Here is an 18,786-nt window from a genome sequence, read left to right on the forward strand (position 1 = left end):
CTATCACAATAGGTGTTTGTAGGTTACACTGGGTTGGGTATGTTCTAAATGCTCTGACCATGAAGTCCTTCAAAACAAAGGATGTTCTGGCTCTTTCTGATTCTTCCACAAAGTCTTTGCACAGTCCGTTCTTGGTAAATGCTTGTTGACTAACAGACTTCATTAGAAAGACACACACAATAAAGTGACAAATAAGCCCTTAAACAATCCATCTTTTATACTATTAATTTGGTATTTTATGCACACATATCACAGAGATTATGCATGTGTGTGTGTTGTACATATATGTGTGTGTATATATATATCATAGATATGTATATGACAAGGAGGACAGAAAGAATTATCAGTGTAAGCAACGTTATACTGTATTTTACCCTTTCTATTTAATATATTTCACTGTGGAATGAAAATAAGGGAGAAAAAGCAAGAAGGGGAATTTTCAAGGAACAGAAAGCAGGGCTTTACGGAGAATCAGAAGTAGGAGAAATGGCTTTTCTTCCCCTGAGGCATAAATGTAACTCTCGGTTCCTGCTCAACTGCAGCCTCCTCGAACAATGCTGGGTCACTCTGGGGGTGCTTAACACACCGACACACTGCCTGATTGTCCTTCAGAAGAGACTTAACAGACCCAATACTTATCTTGCTTCTCCCATTGGCCTGTGTTGTAATTGCCCTGGCTCCTTTGAAATTGCATCCCTCTAAGAGGCTGTAGTAACGTATCCCTCACGAGAGCTTCGAGAGAGCCTGCAGAGTAAACTCCCAGGGAGTACGGATCAGCTTCAAAAGAAAGACACACATAAAAATACAGTCTCTCTGGAGCTCAGAGATCTACATTATTATGTTATTATATTAAGTCTTTCTCTTTATGGTACAGAGTTCCTGTATTATACGTATCTGTGTGCAATTAGGATAAAGAATGGCATATATAGATCTTTAATGACCTTTATGGAAATGTCACCAGATATGTCTTCAAGCTACAAACACACACACACACACACACACAGGAAAGCCTTTCCTCGGTGATGAAAACACCTTATAATTCTCTATTGTTCCCTTCAACTTTTTTTTCATTCTTTACAGATGGGCCTTTGTGTTGACTGCATGTATGCATAAATAAGTAAATTCATTTCCACAGGTCTGAGGGATGAAGGAGTCCTTTGTGTGGAGAGAAAGTCTCTCAGATGTCACAGCTTAAGAGCAGTCAGAAGACCATCATCTATGAATCACACAGCAGAGAGAACGATTCAACTGGGCAAAAGTCACATGAGTACAGGCAAGAAAGAGATTTGTGCAATACAGCCTTCAGTGACAGCATCTGAAGGGAAACTAAGTCAAGACCTCAAGTCACGTCAGTCCTTGAGGCTGGACCGCACAACCTAGTCCTATGGATTTTGATAACTCTAGTTGTTTCCTGCTATGGGACGAAGGAGTCTCCCCACCAAGACGGCTGCAAGCTCTCTGGGGCCTGATTCTGATTTTCTTCTGATTTTCTTCCTTGATCTCCCTTTCCGATTTCACTCTGACTTGACACCAACACACACATACTGGAAAACCACACTTCCAACACCCTTTCCTGCTTCCTGACTACCAATAACACGTATGGCCGACATTACAGTTTAAGGCCCTTCTTATATTCAGCTGAGAACTTTAATTTAGGGGGTGAGATTATAAAGCAATGAGTCAAAAAATAAAGTAATGAGCCTGATTTTTCTGCAGAGAGAGTTTATGGATTACCTAAGAATATCAGTTTCACGAATCTCTTATGTAATTTTTTTTTTTTTACCTACATCATTATTATCCACTTAACCAGGGCTAGCTCTGAATAAAAAACAAAAAATGGGTAGATATATGTTTCTTACTTTCTCAACAGTTAGATACCTTTGAAACAAATGTAGCAGAATTTCCAAATCCTAATAAAGGAAAAATATTTCTCAAGAGTCCCCTCGTGATATTGCACACTTATTTCACAACAGTTCCTTGTACTTGAATCTCATTTTGAAATGTTTCTTCAATTCCCTGGAAAACATTTGTTGAATGCCCACTATGCACCACGCACTGTTCGGGGAATCTGTCCCTAGGGGTGGAGGTGAGACTATAAACCAGATAGAGATGGGGCAGGAGAGCAAGTACAGCAGAATGATGAGGGGTGTGGAGGGGAAGCGTGCAGTGGAGAGTGGGGGTAGGAAATGTTGGGAAGAGGGGCCCTGAGATGTTAGGGTGACCACGAAGGCCTCTCTAAGCGGCTGACATCCGAGGAAGTGCCTGAGGGAATGAAGAGAGCTGGAAGGACAATGTGGGAGGAGGGCACAGGGGCCTCAGTTTAGGAGGGAGTGAGCAGGTGTTTGAGGTGTAGCCAGGAGGCCAGTGCAGGGGAGGTGCCTGAGTGAGGGCAGTCAGGCTGGGGGCTGGGGTGCTGGAGGGCTAGTGAGAAACAGGTCCAGGCACAGTAAGGACTTTGGCTCCTTGGCGAAGTGAGGTGAGAAGCCATCACAGGGCTTTGAACAGGGGATTTAGATCTGATCAATATCTCTTAGCGGGAATCACGCTTAACTACACACACTCTCTAAGGGGGCCGGAGGGCGGTGGGTGCAACAGCCGGACCAGCCAGGATGCCACTGCAAAAGCGAGAGGCAAAAACCCCTTGGACAAAGGTGGTAGCAGCAGAGATGAGAAGCGGCTGGATTTCAGATCTATCTTTTAACAACAGCTATCACGTAGGAAAATTAATTACTTTTCAATTTCCTCTTCACCAGAACTTTGGCAGTTTTAGAAAATTAACACCGCCTTTCAGAAGTTTGGATTTGTTTCCTTTGAAGGAATTCGCAATTATGTATTTGTAGGCTCTGAACACAGTTCTAGAAGAGAAGTTCCAAAAAAAAAAAAAAATCTGAGCACTGTTGATATCAAGAAATAAACATAGATCCTCCCTCAAAACCATTTTTTGCCCTGGTGGAGGTTGTTGAAGAGTTGGCAGACGTTAATAGCATTTTTTATTTTTTATTTTTTTTAAGATTTTTATTTATTTATTTGACAGAGAGAGAGAGAGAGGGACAGAGAGAGAGGGAACACAAGCAGGGGGAGTGGGAGAGGGAGAAGCAGGCTTCCTGCTGAGTAGGGAGCCCGATGTGGGACTCCATCCCAGGACCTTGGGATCGTGACCTGAGCCAAAGGCAGACGCTTAACGACTAAGCCACCCAGGCGCCCCAATGGTATTTTTTTAAATGGAGCCTTATGAAAATCAATCCAGGAAGCATATATATCACGCCTATTCGTATGATGGTAGTCACAGGGAGAGGTAGTCACAGGGGCCGGGGATGAGGGAAAAAGACACCCCACTAGGGTCAGTCACTCTATAATCATTTGAGAAGAAAAGCAAGACACATCATGGCCTCCAGCCCACCCCTGGTGCCCTGAGAGTTTTGATAAAGCAAATACACAGAGTGCCAAAACCACGGCTGCTCCCCACAACCCCGCTCTGCCCCACTGGTACCAGGAAATCGGCCCGATGAGTCCTCGTCTGACCAGAGATGACTGAAAAAATCAGAGTGGTTTTAATAATCACAAGCCATATCTAGGGGAAATATATACCATGTTCTGGATGATGAGCAAAACCCCGATAATAATGCACTCCTTATGCATCCAATGCGCCAGACCCTTCACATGCATTCTCCTCCCCGTGACTCATTAGACAAGAACCATTACCTGCATTTTATGATGAAAACCTGAGGCTCAGAGACATGAGTGATTTGTAAGACCAAAACGCTTATAAATAAGAAGAGGTGGAAGATGAACCCAAACAACACCCCTCCCCACCCCTGCAAAGATTTTCTTCTTTCCTGCCTGGAGCTGCTCATCAGCAACTGAGTGAGACGGCCAAGAGCAGAACTGAGTTGAAAATAGCATTTCAGGAGGCTCTGAAGCGACCTCCTGGGGCCACCGAGAGCCTGGCCCCACAGCAATGGAGATGGGGTGAGTTCTCATTTTTAAGAGACTGTGAGCAGATCATAAATTGAAGAGTGTTTCTTACAAAAGTTCAGACTCAATGCTTTGGCAACTATGGTAAAAATAATCAGTAACCACTGAGTAGAAGTACATTGTGCTAGGAGTTTCCATGCATTCTCTCCTTGCTTTACAAAGTCTGGGCCAAGTAGGTGTTCTTACCCACATTTTACTGATGTGGAAATTGGCTCGGTGACGTGACTTCCTCAGACTCTCCAGAGGGGCAAAACCACACCTTGAACTCCCACTGGCCCCACTCCAGAGCCTGCGTTCTTCCTGCTAGTGTGGGCAAGGGGATCCAGAGCATGGTCCCTGGGGCCAGACTGCCCGGGTTCAAATTCTGCCTTTGCATGGGCCTGGGCGAGTTACTTAACTGCTCTATGCCTCAGTTTCCTCCTTTGTAAAATGAAGATAAGAACCCACCTCAGATGGTTATTATAAGGATTGAATGAATCAATCTATATAAAACACTTAAAACAGTGCCTAGGATACATGGTGCACTGTGTGTTAGTGATAATTATCAATATTGTTACACAATCATATCACACAAAATTACTAGTTACTATTGTATGACTATCAACATTTCTTCGAATACAGTGGGGAAGGACTACTGTTCGCACGACTTTTGGGGTCCTGTCTGCTCACAGGGTTAACCGACACTTAGTAACGTCACGACTTAACACAAATGATAACGATCCAATTTCCTTATGAGGCAAGCCTGTCATTCGATCATTTTGAAAAAACCTGAGATATTAGTAGCCTTGTGCAAACAAAGTGTTTATTACATATACCTCATGGCTTTTTTTTTTTTTTTTTTTAAGTGAGTTCCTCTACTGGGCGTCGCCAGTGCGGCACTGGAGTGAGGATCAGCATTAAGGGGATCGTATGCTGTAAAATTCTGCACAACAAGAGCACAGGATAACTTTTTCTTTTTTCAGTAGCACTTTTTGCAAGTCTAATTTAACAGACAGTTTTTTTGGCTGACCTCTTTTTCTTTTACACACCCTTGGGCAATATGAGAAAAGAAAACTGAACCCTGTGTGTGTGTGTATGTGTGTGCATATGCACATATGCACGTGTGCGTGTTTGGGGTTCAGAAAGGGGGGCAATTTTTATTAACCCTGTTAGTGCCATGCTCCCTGCAGTGACAGGAACCTCACCCTTCATGTTACAGCATTAGAGTCCCTTCAAAAGCAGGCCTAGGCCATCAACCTTGAATTTTCACTCTAAAGCCTCAGGGGTGTGCATAGTTTAAAAGCTTTTACAGAGATTATAACATATATGTGTGATATCTATCTATCTATCTATCTATTCTATATATAGGGTTCAGAATTCCTCTGAAATCCACCTGAGCTTATTTCATTTTAGCGCATTTATCTTCTACTGACCAACGGGCCCATCGGCAGATTAACTATTCTACCAAGCTGTCGGGCACAATGCTAATGACCTCCTACCAGGGCTGTGCAAGAAGATGACATTTTTCCTCTGATGTTTTATGATGTATGAACCCATGACATCACATTGTCTCCCAAGGAGTTATCTTGCATGATTTTATTAGTGGTCTGAAGCTAACAAATTGATCTTAAAAATAATCTGGCAACTGACTGGCAGGTAATTCTGTCGAGGGCTCTTCCTCTTCGAGGAATCAAAGCCTTCGAAGCCAAAATCTACGAGATGACATGGAAGGAAGTGAACTAGGGTATGTTGAGTGCCCACTCTCCATCTGGCAGTTAGAGACATTGTTTCATTTTGCCCTTACGGTAAACATCAAGCTAATCAGGAATTATTAAGGAAACTCGGGTCATGATGCTCATGCCCTTGAACCCTCCACCATGTTGCCTCATAAAGGGTGAACAGAGAGCACAGATGGAGTCATCAAATCCCAGGATGTTCGTTCACACATCGAAACACAATAAAAATAGTTCCAACATGATTAAATAAAAGGCTGTGCATATTAATTAACCAAACCTGCTCCGATCTCAATCCGATTTATTCAGATATCCCTGCTGTAAATATTGTTGGGCTCAAGGGAATCTCTTGAGTCCGACAGATGGCTCTACCCAAGGAGTCCAACCAAGATGGCAGGCTTCCCCGTGCCCCTAAATTCTCACAGCTCCCCTTCTGGAAGAAATGAATTCTGAGACATATCTCTGGATCCTCCAACTTTTGCTTTAAGAGTACTTTGGGGGGCGCCTGGGTGGCTCAGTCGTTAAGCATCTGCCTTCGGCTCAGGTCATGATCCCAGGGTCCTGGGATCGAGTCCTGCATCGGGCTCCCTGCTCTGCGGGGAGCCTGCTTCTCCCTCTCCCACTCCCCCTGCTTGTGTTCCCTCTCTCGCTGTCTCTCTCTCTCTGTGTCAAATAAATAAATAAAATCTTTTTTTTTAAAAAAAAAGAGTACTTTGGGTATATGTCTATTAGTGGAAAGACTACTTTTGAGACATAGTGTCAAATAACGGATTGTTATTTGAGGCCACGAAATTTTGGGGTAGCTTGTTATTCAGTGAATAGGTTGTCAAAACAGTCACAAAGGTACAAGTCTTATTATCCTAGAGGTGGTAAAGTTTGAAATGAGCAGTTAGTGTGAAAAGGGTGTGAGTTAGCGAGAGGAAGCTAGAAATATCTGAAAGCTCCAAAGTCCTCTGAAGTCAGGATAGCTAATGTAAGTATGGGTTGGTGGTCTCATGGGGCCATGAAGTCATGACTGCCCCTAAATACGTTATTAATTTCTTGGGGCTTCATTTCTTCTCTTGTAAAATTGGGAACTTACCCCAGCCCAAGATGGAGGTGCCTTTGCTCATGTTGGTGATATTCATTTTGAAGAATATTTCTCTTCCCTGTTCTCTCTCTCTCATAACTCTGGGCATGATTTTAATCATAAATATAGGAGCAAGTTAATCAAAGAAAGATGTGTTCAAATTTCCAAATGAGCTGGGAGCTATTCTAAATATTGTAAGTTCGAAGGCATTCCCAGAGCACTGGAGCTTTATCTGATCATATTCCAAAATAGGCTGCCTTTGGCATAAGGCTTTAAAAACATGGTAAGGGTCATTCCCATTTGGAAAAAGGTCAGTTTTTATCCTTTTTTTTTTTCCTCTTCTTTTCCCTCATATATCAAAGGGCTTTATCCCTCTCATATTCTCTCCAATATTGGTGTATATTTGAAGTCATTCCATGATCACATCAGTATATGCTATTTAGAGTCTGTCAACATCACAAAAGGACAGTAAGGCTTTATTTTACCGCCATTCATCAAAGTTCTGACAGACTATTCTGTAGAAAGAGGAGAACAGTGAGAACTCCGAGTTCCCTTGCCAAGCTAAATGTGACTTCCACGGAAGCCTGGGCATCCTAACGCTCCCAGGCAGGGAGAATCAACAGATGCACAGCCCTGGACAAGATAAACTCCAAACTCACTCACAGAAAAGCTATCTTAGGCCCTTATAGCCTGGTATTCTGACTCAAGAAAGAGTACCTGTATACATCCTATGGGACAGAATGACCCCCAAACCCTGCCTGAAATCTGTGATTCCCAATGGAGAATGAAGAATGATCATATCCAAAGATCTGAGAGCCTTTGCAAACTACACCTGTCCAGAAGCAGTTCTTTTTTTCTCTAGGGAGAATTGGAATCTAGAGATAGGTACTGTGGGCGGTCCTTATAAAAGTTCCCACAGGGCTTTCATACTTGGGGGAGCACTGGTACCCGCATATGAACTTGCATGTGCACTCACATATACACACACATTCTCCCCCTGCTTAAAACCAATGCCCTGAGGAATTCTAATAAATTATCCATTCAACCATCTAACAGCCTGAGAACCTATTCATAGTCATCCTACCCTTCTTCTTCTAGGGAGTAGAATGTCAATGGCGTGTCAAGTAATACAGTAATCAAAAGTATCTAGAAACTTCGGAGGCTTTGTTCTCCTGAATAGTGGAGCTCTCCAAATAGCTAAAGATCTCCCCACTGAAGCACCAAGCCTTTTTTTCCCCCAAAAAATAAGACTTCAGCAATTTTGAACATGAAACTCTCTGAAATTTTATTGCATATATTCAGTTTCCTGAATATAATTTAACCTCACCTTCATAATTCAAGGCTCTTATCATAAGCACCAATTTTCGTACTGGGGCTAGAAGAGGGAGTTGATTCCTGAAGGAAGGCTGCAAAGACCACCAAATGGCTCCTGAAGGCAAGTGGAAAGTCAGAGAACAAGCCAAAAATGGGACTCCAAATAAAGACACCATGGCAGACGTCAGGAGCCAGGTGGGATGCCATTGCTATCAGGGCAGAGTTAGCTATAAACAGGGTAAGATTTGAAAAAGCGTCTGCAACAAGGATTGCGTTCATTCTGTGACCTGATTTTCGGGGCTAGCATCACTGAGGCGCGCGGGCAAAAATCTCGAGTCTAACTCATCATCTGCTTCTGTCAAAGCGTCTACCTCCAGCCCTCCCCTTCCAATTCAGCGCTTCTAATTTCTCGTGGTCCTAGAGATGACCAACCTGGTCACAAGTGAATAAAGGGCCAAAGGCTGCCTTTCCGCTAACTCAGCTGTGTGTGCGCTTTGTGTCTTCTGTGAGGGTGATCAGGGGTCTCTGACTTCTTTCCTAGTCGTGTTTCAGGAGGTGAGACTATTGCCTCATTGAGCTCCAGATAGATAAGGAGTTGTTGCCTTCCTTACTTTCCCTCTAACAGTATCTTCCTCCAGGTTCCTGTGTTCAGTGACAGTGAATCAGCCCACGCTCACCCTCCTCATACAATATGCTTCCATCGTAGGCTGAACCTTTTCCAACTGGGGACTCCAATCTGTGAGGATCTTGCTGCCCCATCGATGGGAGAGCCGGTGCGGCAATAACCTCCGAGAAGGTACATGGCCACTAAGAAGTCAGTAAGGAAGAAGTCACTAAAAGGTCCTCTAAATTACCAGCCGCAAGGGACACATCCCTTCCGGGCGATGAGAGGGTTTCCGAGAGTAAGGCAAGTGTTCTGCTATCATCAGAGGCCACCCCTTGGAGTACAGGGTCAGAGGCCTAAGAATAACAGTGACTTGGCAGCTTATCTTAGAGGCAACAAGACGTAAGAGATCTTGTCTTCAATATGCTGAAGTCAGGCAGTTGAAAAGGAGCCAGGTAGAACAATCCACGATGCTGCTATCGTCCATACACAGGGATATATAAAAGCAATTTAATTGAAAAAGAAGCAAAGAGAGAACATGGAATCATGTTTTTGTTTTTATTCTTTTTTTTAATTACCTTGAATTATATATCTGGCTACCTTTGATCTAGCTTCTTTTTCAGAGAACCCAGTCTTTGCTTTCCCTCCAGATATCAACCCACCCTCTGGCTGGCCTAGTTTCTCTTATTTTTCTTCCATTCTGGCTGATACTGAGGCAAAGAGGAAGGCAAAGCACAGGATGTGGTGAGGAGCGAGCACCTGGGAGTCACAGCTGGATTGGTATGACCACCCTGCCTCTTCCTAGCTGTGTGATCCTGGCCCAGTGACTTACTTTCTCTTTGACTCAGCGTCTTGCTCTGTGAAAAGGAGGAAGAACACAGTAGTAGAAAGAATACCTTCAATGGGTGAATGTGGTCAAAAAGGTACAAACTTCCAGTAATAAGACAGGTAAGTCCTGGGGGTGTAATGCACAGCATGGGGACTGTAGCTAACAATGCTGTAGCGTATATTTGAAAGTTGCTCAGAGAGTATATCTTAAAAGTTCTCACCCCGGCGGCGGAGGGGGGAGAAATGCTTAACTATGTGAAGTGATGGATGTTAACTGAACTTACCCTGGTAAACATTTTGCAATATCTACATACCTCAAATCACTATGTTGTACACCTTAAACTAATATCATGTTATATTGCAATTATATTTCAGTCATTTCTGGAAAAGAAAAGAATACCTCATCATGCCAGCTTCACAGGATAGTTGTGAGTATTAATGGAGAAAATACTTATAACATGTCTAACAAAGTCTCTGGTACCCAGGAAGCTGACACTGGAGCTATCCTAGGTGACCGGAAGCAACGGCCGCCCTCACGATGCTCTCAGAACATGCATTGAGATCTGAAGTTCTCCAAGAAGAGGTCCTTGGGGATTCATTTTAATAAGTAAGAATTATTTTTCATGAACACACAAGTAAACTTGAAGACTCTTTTTATAACTTTTAAAACTTATTCTCTGTAATCTCATACACAACATTTATGAGTATGGTAATTCCCCATTCTCATAATAAATACAAAGAAAATCTCATCCAAATTGTCAACGTTTCCAAATGTTTAGAATCCACAACAACCAGAAGTTTCTTCAAACAGATGTCAATTCCTTTCTTTTCCTCAAGTAAGCCCCCTTTTTAGTCATATAGTCGCCCATGCCTCCTCCTTAGCATCGTGGTTCTCTTGGTGCTTTCTTGACCCTTTTTAGTTTCCCTCCATACACTCTCCCTGGAGGGCAAGCTTCTCCCAGTCTCCCCTCACCTCCAGTGTCTCCTGAGCACCATCTACGTGGTGCCCTCAACAGGCCCCTTCAAGGTTCTGTTTTTTTTTGTTTTTAAGATTTTATTTATTTATTTTTGTGAGAGAGAGAGAGAGAAAGAGAGAGAGAGCATGAGCCAGGGAGAGGGGCAGAGGAAGAAGCAGACTCCCTGCCTTGCAGGGAGTCTGATGTGGGATTTGATCCCAGGACTCTGGGATCATGACCTGAGCCGAAGGCAGACGCTTAACGGACTGAGCCACCCGGGTGCCCCAAGGCTGTTTTTGCAAGGGTTGGTCGTCTGTCAAGAATGATCATCCCTCATCCTGTCTTAACAGATGCTTCTTAAGGCCCTGCTCAGATGTCAACTCCCTGGTGCAATCTCTTCAACTCTGCTCTCTACACACACCGTTCCTATGACATTATGACACACATAAGTCACTCGTGCACAGGTCTGCCTCCCTCCTCAGACTCAGGGCTTTCAGAGCAGTGCCTCAAACTGCGTACAAATCACCCAAAGGTCTTGTGAAAAATGTAGATTCTGCTCTATACTTTGTGCGTTCTGATTCAGTGAGTCTGGGATGGGGCCTGAGATTCTGCAGCTCTTGCAGCTTCTCGATAATGTGGATCTACTGCCCTGTAATCCACTTGAGAAGCTTTTAAGAACCTTTCTGAAATGTCAGTGACTTGGCACTTCATCATCATCATCATCATCATCATCATCATCATCTTTTAACCCAGCTGCCCGGCAACTGTACTTAGGAAGATGAAAGAGACGTCAGGGCTGCCTGAAATAATGCGGGGCGGGGGCAGACAGGGAATGGGGATGGGGGAAGCTGGACAGAGCAGGTAGAACCAGAAAAAGGAAAGGAGAGAGAATGAGGTTAGCGAAGAGGCAGGAAATAGCAAAGAGAGGACGAAAAAGGAGTGAAAACTACAGGGCGAGAGAGGACAATAGGAAAGCCCACATTGTCTGACTTTCCAGATTGCGGGGGAGGACTTCTGGGCGCCATCCCTCCCAAGGGTGGGTACTCCAGCCATTTACGCCACCGGAGAAATGTGCTCAGAGCTTCACCACTTCCTTCTAAAGCTTCTTCCTTCCTTCCTGATTGAGGAATGAGCTACAGATGGCAGAGTAATGACAAATGAGAGCCCCTCTCACGATTGTGAACGGACAGCATGGTTTCTGTCGGCTCAGAAAATCGGTAACGGCAGAAAGTATTTTACTCTAAGACTTCAAACTGACTGTCCACCAAAACAACCACACAAAAGTTACCTGATACAGTTCAATTCGTTGTTCGGGCACTCTGGCTTTCGGGTTCTGCAAACGAAAGACTCTGAACTCTGCTTTCACCAAATTGGATGCATTCTTCTCCATCGCCGAGACGTCAAATCGGACAATTCTGAAGTAGGGTCTGTAGAAAGTGGGCGGGATGGCGTCTGTAAAAAGTTAGGGTAATCATTGAAAATGATAAAACCCATTGTTCTCTCAAAAAAGACCGTGCAGCATGAGATCGTCTCAAGAAAACATAAGGGAAATATCTACAGAATGATTTCGTTTCCAAGGGCCAATTTAATACCATTAACAATTTTACCAGAGGGGGGGAAAATAAATATACATGTGCATTTGGTTACAGGAGTCGCAGATTAATAGAGATTAACAAACCACTTCCAACTCCATTTGAGGGTATGCAGTTAACCCTATCCTTTGAAAGTCGACAAAGCAGTGGAAAATCCTAGACGGTTAGGAATTGGAACAAGTTCGTGACAGTTGATGCCTAGAGAGAGCTGTCAGGCTTGCATACACTTTAATCAGACGTGCCAAGAAAATAGCTCCTAATGGCAAGCAGTTTGCCCATGTATTTTTTTTCCTTGAAGTTTTGGCATCCGAATACTCTACTCTATCCAAGTTCATGTATTGCATCTTTTTTGGCTTCAATAGTTTGGTTTTTCACACACATATGACCAAATACACCCTCTTGTGAAGTTAGGGTGAGAAAATCTGAATTAAAAAAATAAATAAATAAAAACTATACCCACACACTGGTTATCCTGGCTAATGACGAGAAAGAGTCAGCCCCAACTCCTTCAGTTCTAAGCCCCGGAAAACACAAAGAGGCAGATAGTAGACAACAATTTCAAGGTCATGGGTTGCTAGAGGTTTGCTGTTATTTTGCAGTAATTTGCCACCGCCTTTGAATAAACACCTGAGCACCAACAAAACCAAAGCGGGTCCTAATCCCAGCCACATGCTTCATACGCAGCACCCGTTTATTGAGCATGTACACTGGGCAGGCCACTTGTTCCAGATGTTTCTACAATTCTCCTCCCACATCTTCTGCAAACCTTCTTTCATTATTCTGGAATGCTCTGTCCAAATCGGGTAGCTCCAGTACTTTCTACCCTCTTCTCAACTATGTAGCTTCATTACAACATAATCATTCACAGTTGTTTATGGCTTTTTACAAGTGTTTTTATTACGTCTGCATTATGTTTGTTTATTTTGTTTTCCCCCATGAAATTTTAAGAATCTTGAGGGCAGAGACCAGATCTGTCAGGTCTTCTTTCCCCCTGCCCCCGCCCCCCTATCCCTAGGACAGGGCCCTGCACACATGGAATTCACCAAGGATCCACTGTTTGCATAGTTGGTCATCAATGCGAGGCTTGAAAGACTCGGCCATCTGGCTATTGGCAAGACTAACTTCTTATTAAATAAACAAGCCATGTTGCCGATCTTAAAATAGAAATAAATACCTTTCGTGATTTCTGGGGAAGCCCGTGCCCTGACGATGAGACTGAAAAAAAAAAAAAAAATGCTAGGAACACACCGCCATTCGCTGATCTTAAGAGCTTGGCAGTCTTTTCCCTCAAGGGGGCTTACCCCCACCCCATCCCCTCATCCTGTGACTCTCAGAAGGCTGCTTCTGAGGAAGAGGTGAATTTCTCCCAGCCACGCTCCGCACCCAGGGTGACTGCCTCGCAAACGACCGACCGACCGACTGTGTGAATGGAAGCTTTGTAGCTCGTGAGCCAGGCGTCTCCGAAACAAACAAACAAACAAAATAAAAACCCCCCAAAATCTAAAGCATCCAGGTGTCAGAGAAAAGAAAGTATTCATGCAGACACAGTGATGGCCCAGTGCATTACGACTGTGAATGAGCCGGCGGACAGTTTTCAGGCAGACAAAGATGCCTACAAGCAGCCAGGTTTTCCAGAGCCCCCCGAGCACTGAGATTTAAAAAGATCACTGCTGGGAAGAAATTGATCTTTCTCTCCTCTGGAACATGCCCAGCCCAGGTGATTGGACAAGCTGGTCCTGGCCTGACTAGCTCAGCTGCCAACAGGCCAGATGCCCAGGCAGAGAAGCTGGGGCAAGGCTGGAGCCGGGCTCTCTGGCTTCCTACACCCTCGAGTTTGGCCAGAACCTTCCACAAGGCCTAGTGGCTGCATTCATCTTCACACGGCTTCCCCATTAGACTGCAGAATCTTCAGACATGCTCTGAAAGAGCATCCTGCAAGAGCAAAGCTAATTCAGTGCGTTTCCTGTCATTAGGCCGAGTAAACATCTCGCGAGCCATTTGCCCCTCTTCATTCAGCGGAACCCCCGCAGGCCGGTTCTCCTTCCCCAAACACCCATCTTTCACACCCACCCGCCCCAATCTCATCCTTCCATCGAGTTTGTAAATAAGTGCTCTTGAGATTTATTTTTATTCTCTTTCGTGTTTATGAAGCTTTGAGCGATTTTTTTTTTTCTCTTTTCTGGTCTTCTGCCCAAACTCACTCTTTCTTTTTATGGCTGCTTCGGACCATGAGGTCAATTTTGTTTCCTCTTCTTCTAAGCAAATCGTCCAATGATCCTGTCCTAGGCTTTTGAGCTTGGAAGGGGCGTTTGCAAATATTTACAGGAGGAGCTTGACGCTCAAGTGCCGGTCGGCTCTGCTCCCTATACACTGGCAAGCGGCCCTCCTCCCCTCTGGCGCCTAGAACCCATCCCAGAGCTCCGTTTCAGGGCCTGATAACACAGACCCGCGTCTGGGGGCTTCTTGCTGTAGAAGCAGAAGGAGTTCAGGCACGAGGGGAAAGGCCCACGGAGCAGCCCCTACCAGCAACTCTGCTTTGGTCTAATCGCCAGAGTGAAGGGACCCGGCCAGGAGGAAGCTACAGCCTCCCCCCACACTCCTGCAGTAGAGCCCTCCATAAAGACTGTTGACCAAAAAGAGCTGACGACTGCTTCCAAGGGCCGGTTGCAGCTATCCCCTGCTGTTATCTGCTTTGGGTCACCAGCCCCCTGCCTGGCGGAGGAACTTGAGTGACTTGGCAAATGTTTCTGCATTTGGGGGCGGGGGAAAGCGTGACAGCAAATTGCTCTGGCCTGGGCTGTGACCCTACCCTTACCTCATCAAAGCTTTGGGAGGCACAGTGCGGGGAGAGCCGACTGCGGCCCATCGACACCCAGCCGGGGACGCTGCCGGCTCGCTCCCCGGGCACAGGGCGCCAAAGCGGCAGCGTAGGTATTTAATGGCTTGTGCAGCCCTGATCCACCCCCTTAGCCTTGGAGGGATGGAGCTTTTTCCTCTGCCTTCTCCAAGAACTCATTTCCCCCGTCGGAATGGGAGTTCTCTCTAAAGTCCTCTGTAATTCCAATCCCAGCTCCTACTCCACCGCCAGGTGGTCAGGTACTTGGGCTCGACCTTTGCCAACTTACCCACACTCACATCCTCGTTGGCTCCTGCCTCTCTGTTTCTGACCCACTTTTTTTTTTTTTTTTTTGGTTTAATCGAATCGATTTTCCTGCAGCCCTTTGGATCAGACCACCAAGCTGATTCCGTGCCTCATCCCGTGCTCTCTCCTGTGGGCCTGCCTCTCATGGAAAAGCTTGCACATGGGAGATTCCAGAATGACATCAAGTGAGTGGTGTCTCCCTCTCTTCAACCCTGGCCACACCTCCCTGCTGAATCAGATTTGGGGGAATGGACAAGAGGGAAAAAAAAGAGGGAATCTAAGTAGTTATCACCTTACAAAGTCAGTGAACAGAAAGCCTAATTATAGCAGTTAATCACAAGCTACTTTTATAAGCATTGTATACTGACTTGTTATCTGTTCCAATAATGTAATAATGGCTCATTGTATATTATCTTCTCCTGAAGTAACCACCTCCCGTCCAGGAATCTTTCCGTCCCGTTCTTTGGTTCTCCACAGCCCCGGGCCGCTGCAGGGACGTGTGCCCAGGGCAGTTACACAGTTACACAAGGTCCCCGCGCTCAGCAAAGCCTCACATTTGAGATTAATGCTCTACAGTCACCGTCTTGAAATCCTTAATAATTTCATCTTTGAATTTAGGCTGTAGAAGGGAAGTCTGATGGGACAAATGAGACGTGTGCAGGGGGCATAAACCCTTGGCTCGTGAGCTACTGCATCTCTCGTTACCTGCGAGCCTTCCGAAGATTGGTCCTCAGCCCCCTAGCCCTCACCCTCTGGTGCCCCCAGCCTCACCTGGGAGAGTCAGGGTCAGGCACACGCCACTGAAGCGTCTCAGAATGCATTTGGAGGGCAACTCTTGGCCACTCTTGATCCAGGTACCAAGCACGCTGCAGAGTTTGCAATCTTATGGGTCGTTGTGGTGGTCCCGTGGGAAGGGAGGTGCCAGGCTCATGGCATCAGTCTGGTGGCTAGAGGCAGGGGGCACCCAGCTGCACGGGCCCAGGCTAGAGGGCAGGGCCCCCGGGCCCTGTGAGTCTGCTCCCACTCTGGGAGGGTCCCCGTACCCAAGGGAGCACAACATCAAAGAGCACATGAAAACAGCGCACCAGGTCAAGAGAGAGGAGAGGGAAAGGGATCGTGGAACCAAGGAGAACATTTTATATTGTGGAATCTTTGACAGTCTATGTTCCCTGCTTTTTAAACAAGAGGCCCCGCGTTTTCCTTTGGAAAAGCATCCCACACATTTTATAGCTAGCCCCACCACAGTGAAAGCTATAGGATCTTAATGCCATGTGGGACTTCACGGCCATCTGAATTTTAATCCCAAATCATCCAGTGCTAGCTAATGGCAACAGTTTCTCCATCTATGCAACGATTTAAATAATTCCCTATATAATATGCATTGAATCACGTGGTCAGGACGGCATAACTAAGCAGAAGGAACGTTGGAGCACTGGTCTAGCACAGATTTCCCCTCAGAAAGGTCCCTTCCTGTCCCCCTTCCCATTCTGCAGCAAAGCTGCCAAGCGGTGCTCGGGCCTTCCTTAAATATCCTCAGGGAGACACAACTCTCCTACCGCCTGACGAACTTAACTAGAGGAGGAGACAGGAAGGAGCAGAAGCAGCTAAGTGTACTGGGGCAGTTTATAAACGACTCTATGAGTCAACCAAAGTTCTCTCAGGTTCCCCATCACCGGCCTTCAGCAATCTGCCTCAGAAAGGGGCCAAGAGAATTCTTTCTTCTCACCAGACTTCTGTGTCAAGCTATTCCGCCTCCCACTACGATGCTCATAGTAAGACTACTTACCAAAAAAGGCAGCAAAAACCAAAACCTGAGGAAAGTCTGACAACATCACCAGTATGTGATGAGCTCTGACAAAGAATGTGGATTGGGGGCCTGAAAGAAATACCCCCAAGAATGTGCAGAGCTCAGTCTTTAGGAAGGCAATGCTTCACTCATCCATCTGTTGCTTACTTCCCACTAGGTTTGTCTTCTTGCCTGAGGCACTCACCATTCACCTGAACCTTAAATACAAGTTAGTATCCCTTCTTGGGCTCCTGGTAATTAGTGGATGTGTGGACCCTCCATAGCAGGGGTTCCCAAAGCGTGGGTGTGGGGTAGGGGTGTCTGCATTTCATCGAACTCCTTGGGTGACTCATACGTTCCCTAAACCTCAAGAACCACTGAAATAAAAGACAGAAGAAAAAAAATCCACAAAGAAAGACAGACAAAGGAGCTTATTAATATGCTTATCACCTGGCTCCATCCCAGACCTACTGAGTTAATTTCGGATGATTTTTTTACAATCAGGTCTGATAGCATCTCCCCTAGACTATGGTCCAACCATCTATGATAGACTTTTTTTTTTATTTTTTGAAAGCACTGATCATCTTCCAACAGACTACTAAAGTTGACAATACTAATTATTTAATTAGTCTATTGCTTTTTTATTGTCCATCTCCTGCTGCTAGAATATAAACTCCATGGAGGGATCTTTGTTCAATTAAGTATCCAAAGTATCTAGGAAAGTACATAGAACATAGGAGTCATTCAATAAATAGTTTTGAATGATTTTTTTTTTTAAAGACAAAGGAGTATCTAAACTTTTTTTTAAAGAAAGAAAGTTATTTATTGGAAGCACCTAAAATTGTGATCAGGCATTACACATAGAAAAAAAAGAGTAGGACAGAGAAAAGATGAAATTACAGCAACACAAGACTCTGATAATGGAAAAACAGAATTCCCCCATGATTTGCACTAATTGTCTCCCTTGACTCCACATTTCAAACTAAAGACCTCTGAAAATATGAATGTCTGGGTCCCAGCCCCAGAGACTGTTTAATTAATTGGACTGAGAGTGCCTTTTCTAAGCTCCTCAGCTGATTCTCAAGCAGAAGAGAATAGAGACAGTTCCTTAAGAAGGAACTGATAACACTTAGCCTGAAGAAGAGACAACTTAGAGGGCACCTGGGTGGCTCAGTTTGTTAAGCGACTGCCTTCGGCTCAGGTCATGATCCTGGAGTCCTGGGATCGAGTCCCGCATCGGGCTCCCTGCTCAGCGAGGAGCCTGCTTCTCCCTCTGACCCTCTCCCCTCTCATGTGCTCTCTCTCTCTCTCCTCTCATCCTCTCTCTCAAATAAATAAATAAAATCTTAAAAAAAAAAAAAAAAGAAGAGACAACTTAGAGACACCAGGGAGACTCCAAATATTTCAGGAGCTTGTGTATGGGAAGTTCTTACTTTCTAAATGGGCCAGAGAGTCATATTTTGGCTCAATATAGAAATAATTTTTCTAGTAATTTAGAAGAGTTTAAAAAAATGCACTGTCCTTCAAGGTTGGGAGTGCTCCCCTCACTGAAGAGTTCATGTAGTTTTGAGATGAAAGATGCAGTGGGTGTCCTGAATCTGGTGGCAGGTTGAACTAGGTGGCTGGCTCACTTGGAGCTCATCTTTCTCGTTTGGATGTTCTCCATTCATGAAACCTCCAAAAAATGGTTTTCTCCCCTAAATCCCACATTAGATGATTGTTATTCACCACCTGCATGGGAATTACCTGGGCAGGGGAGCTTATTAATATGCTTATCACCTGGCTCCATCCCAGACCTACTGGGTGAA

At 45.0% G+C, this 18,786-nt stretch overlaps 1 protein-coding gene across 5 annotated transcripts in view; it reads right to left on the reverse strand.

The window, feature by feature from the left end:
- The window catches only part of TGFB2 (transforming growth factor beta 2), an 84,144-nt gene that overhangs the window by 20,617 nt on the left and 44,741 nt on the right, over nucleotides 1-18,786 (reverse strand). For all 5 annotated transcript variants that reach the window (XR_010412191.1, XM_045876881.3, XM_045876879.3 and 2 more), the window contains one exon: nucleotides 11,747-11,910. Coding sequence is in view for 4 of the 5 variants with exons in the window: in XM_045876881.3 (XP_045732837.1) it covers nucleotides 11,747-11,910 (164 nt within the window). In the remaining variant the exon portion in view is untranslated. The remainder of the gene's footprint in view (nucleotides 1-11,746; nucleotides 11,911-18,786) is intronic.

The sequence above is a fragment of the Mirounga angustirostris genome, unplaced genomic scaffold (assembly GCF_029215605.1).
Source record: "Mirounga angustirostris isolate CCGP_5_RB_7025 unplaced genomic scaffold, mMirAng1.0.hap1 SCAF_6, whole genome shotgun sequence".
In the NCBI taxonomy this organism is placed as follows: domain Eukaryota; kingdom Metazoa; phylum Chordata; class Mammalia; order Carnivora; family Phocidae; genus Mirounga; species Mirounga angustirostris.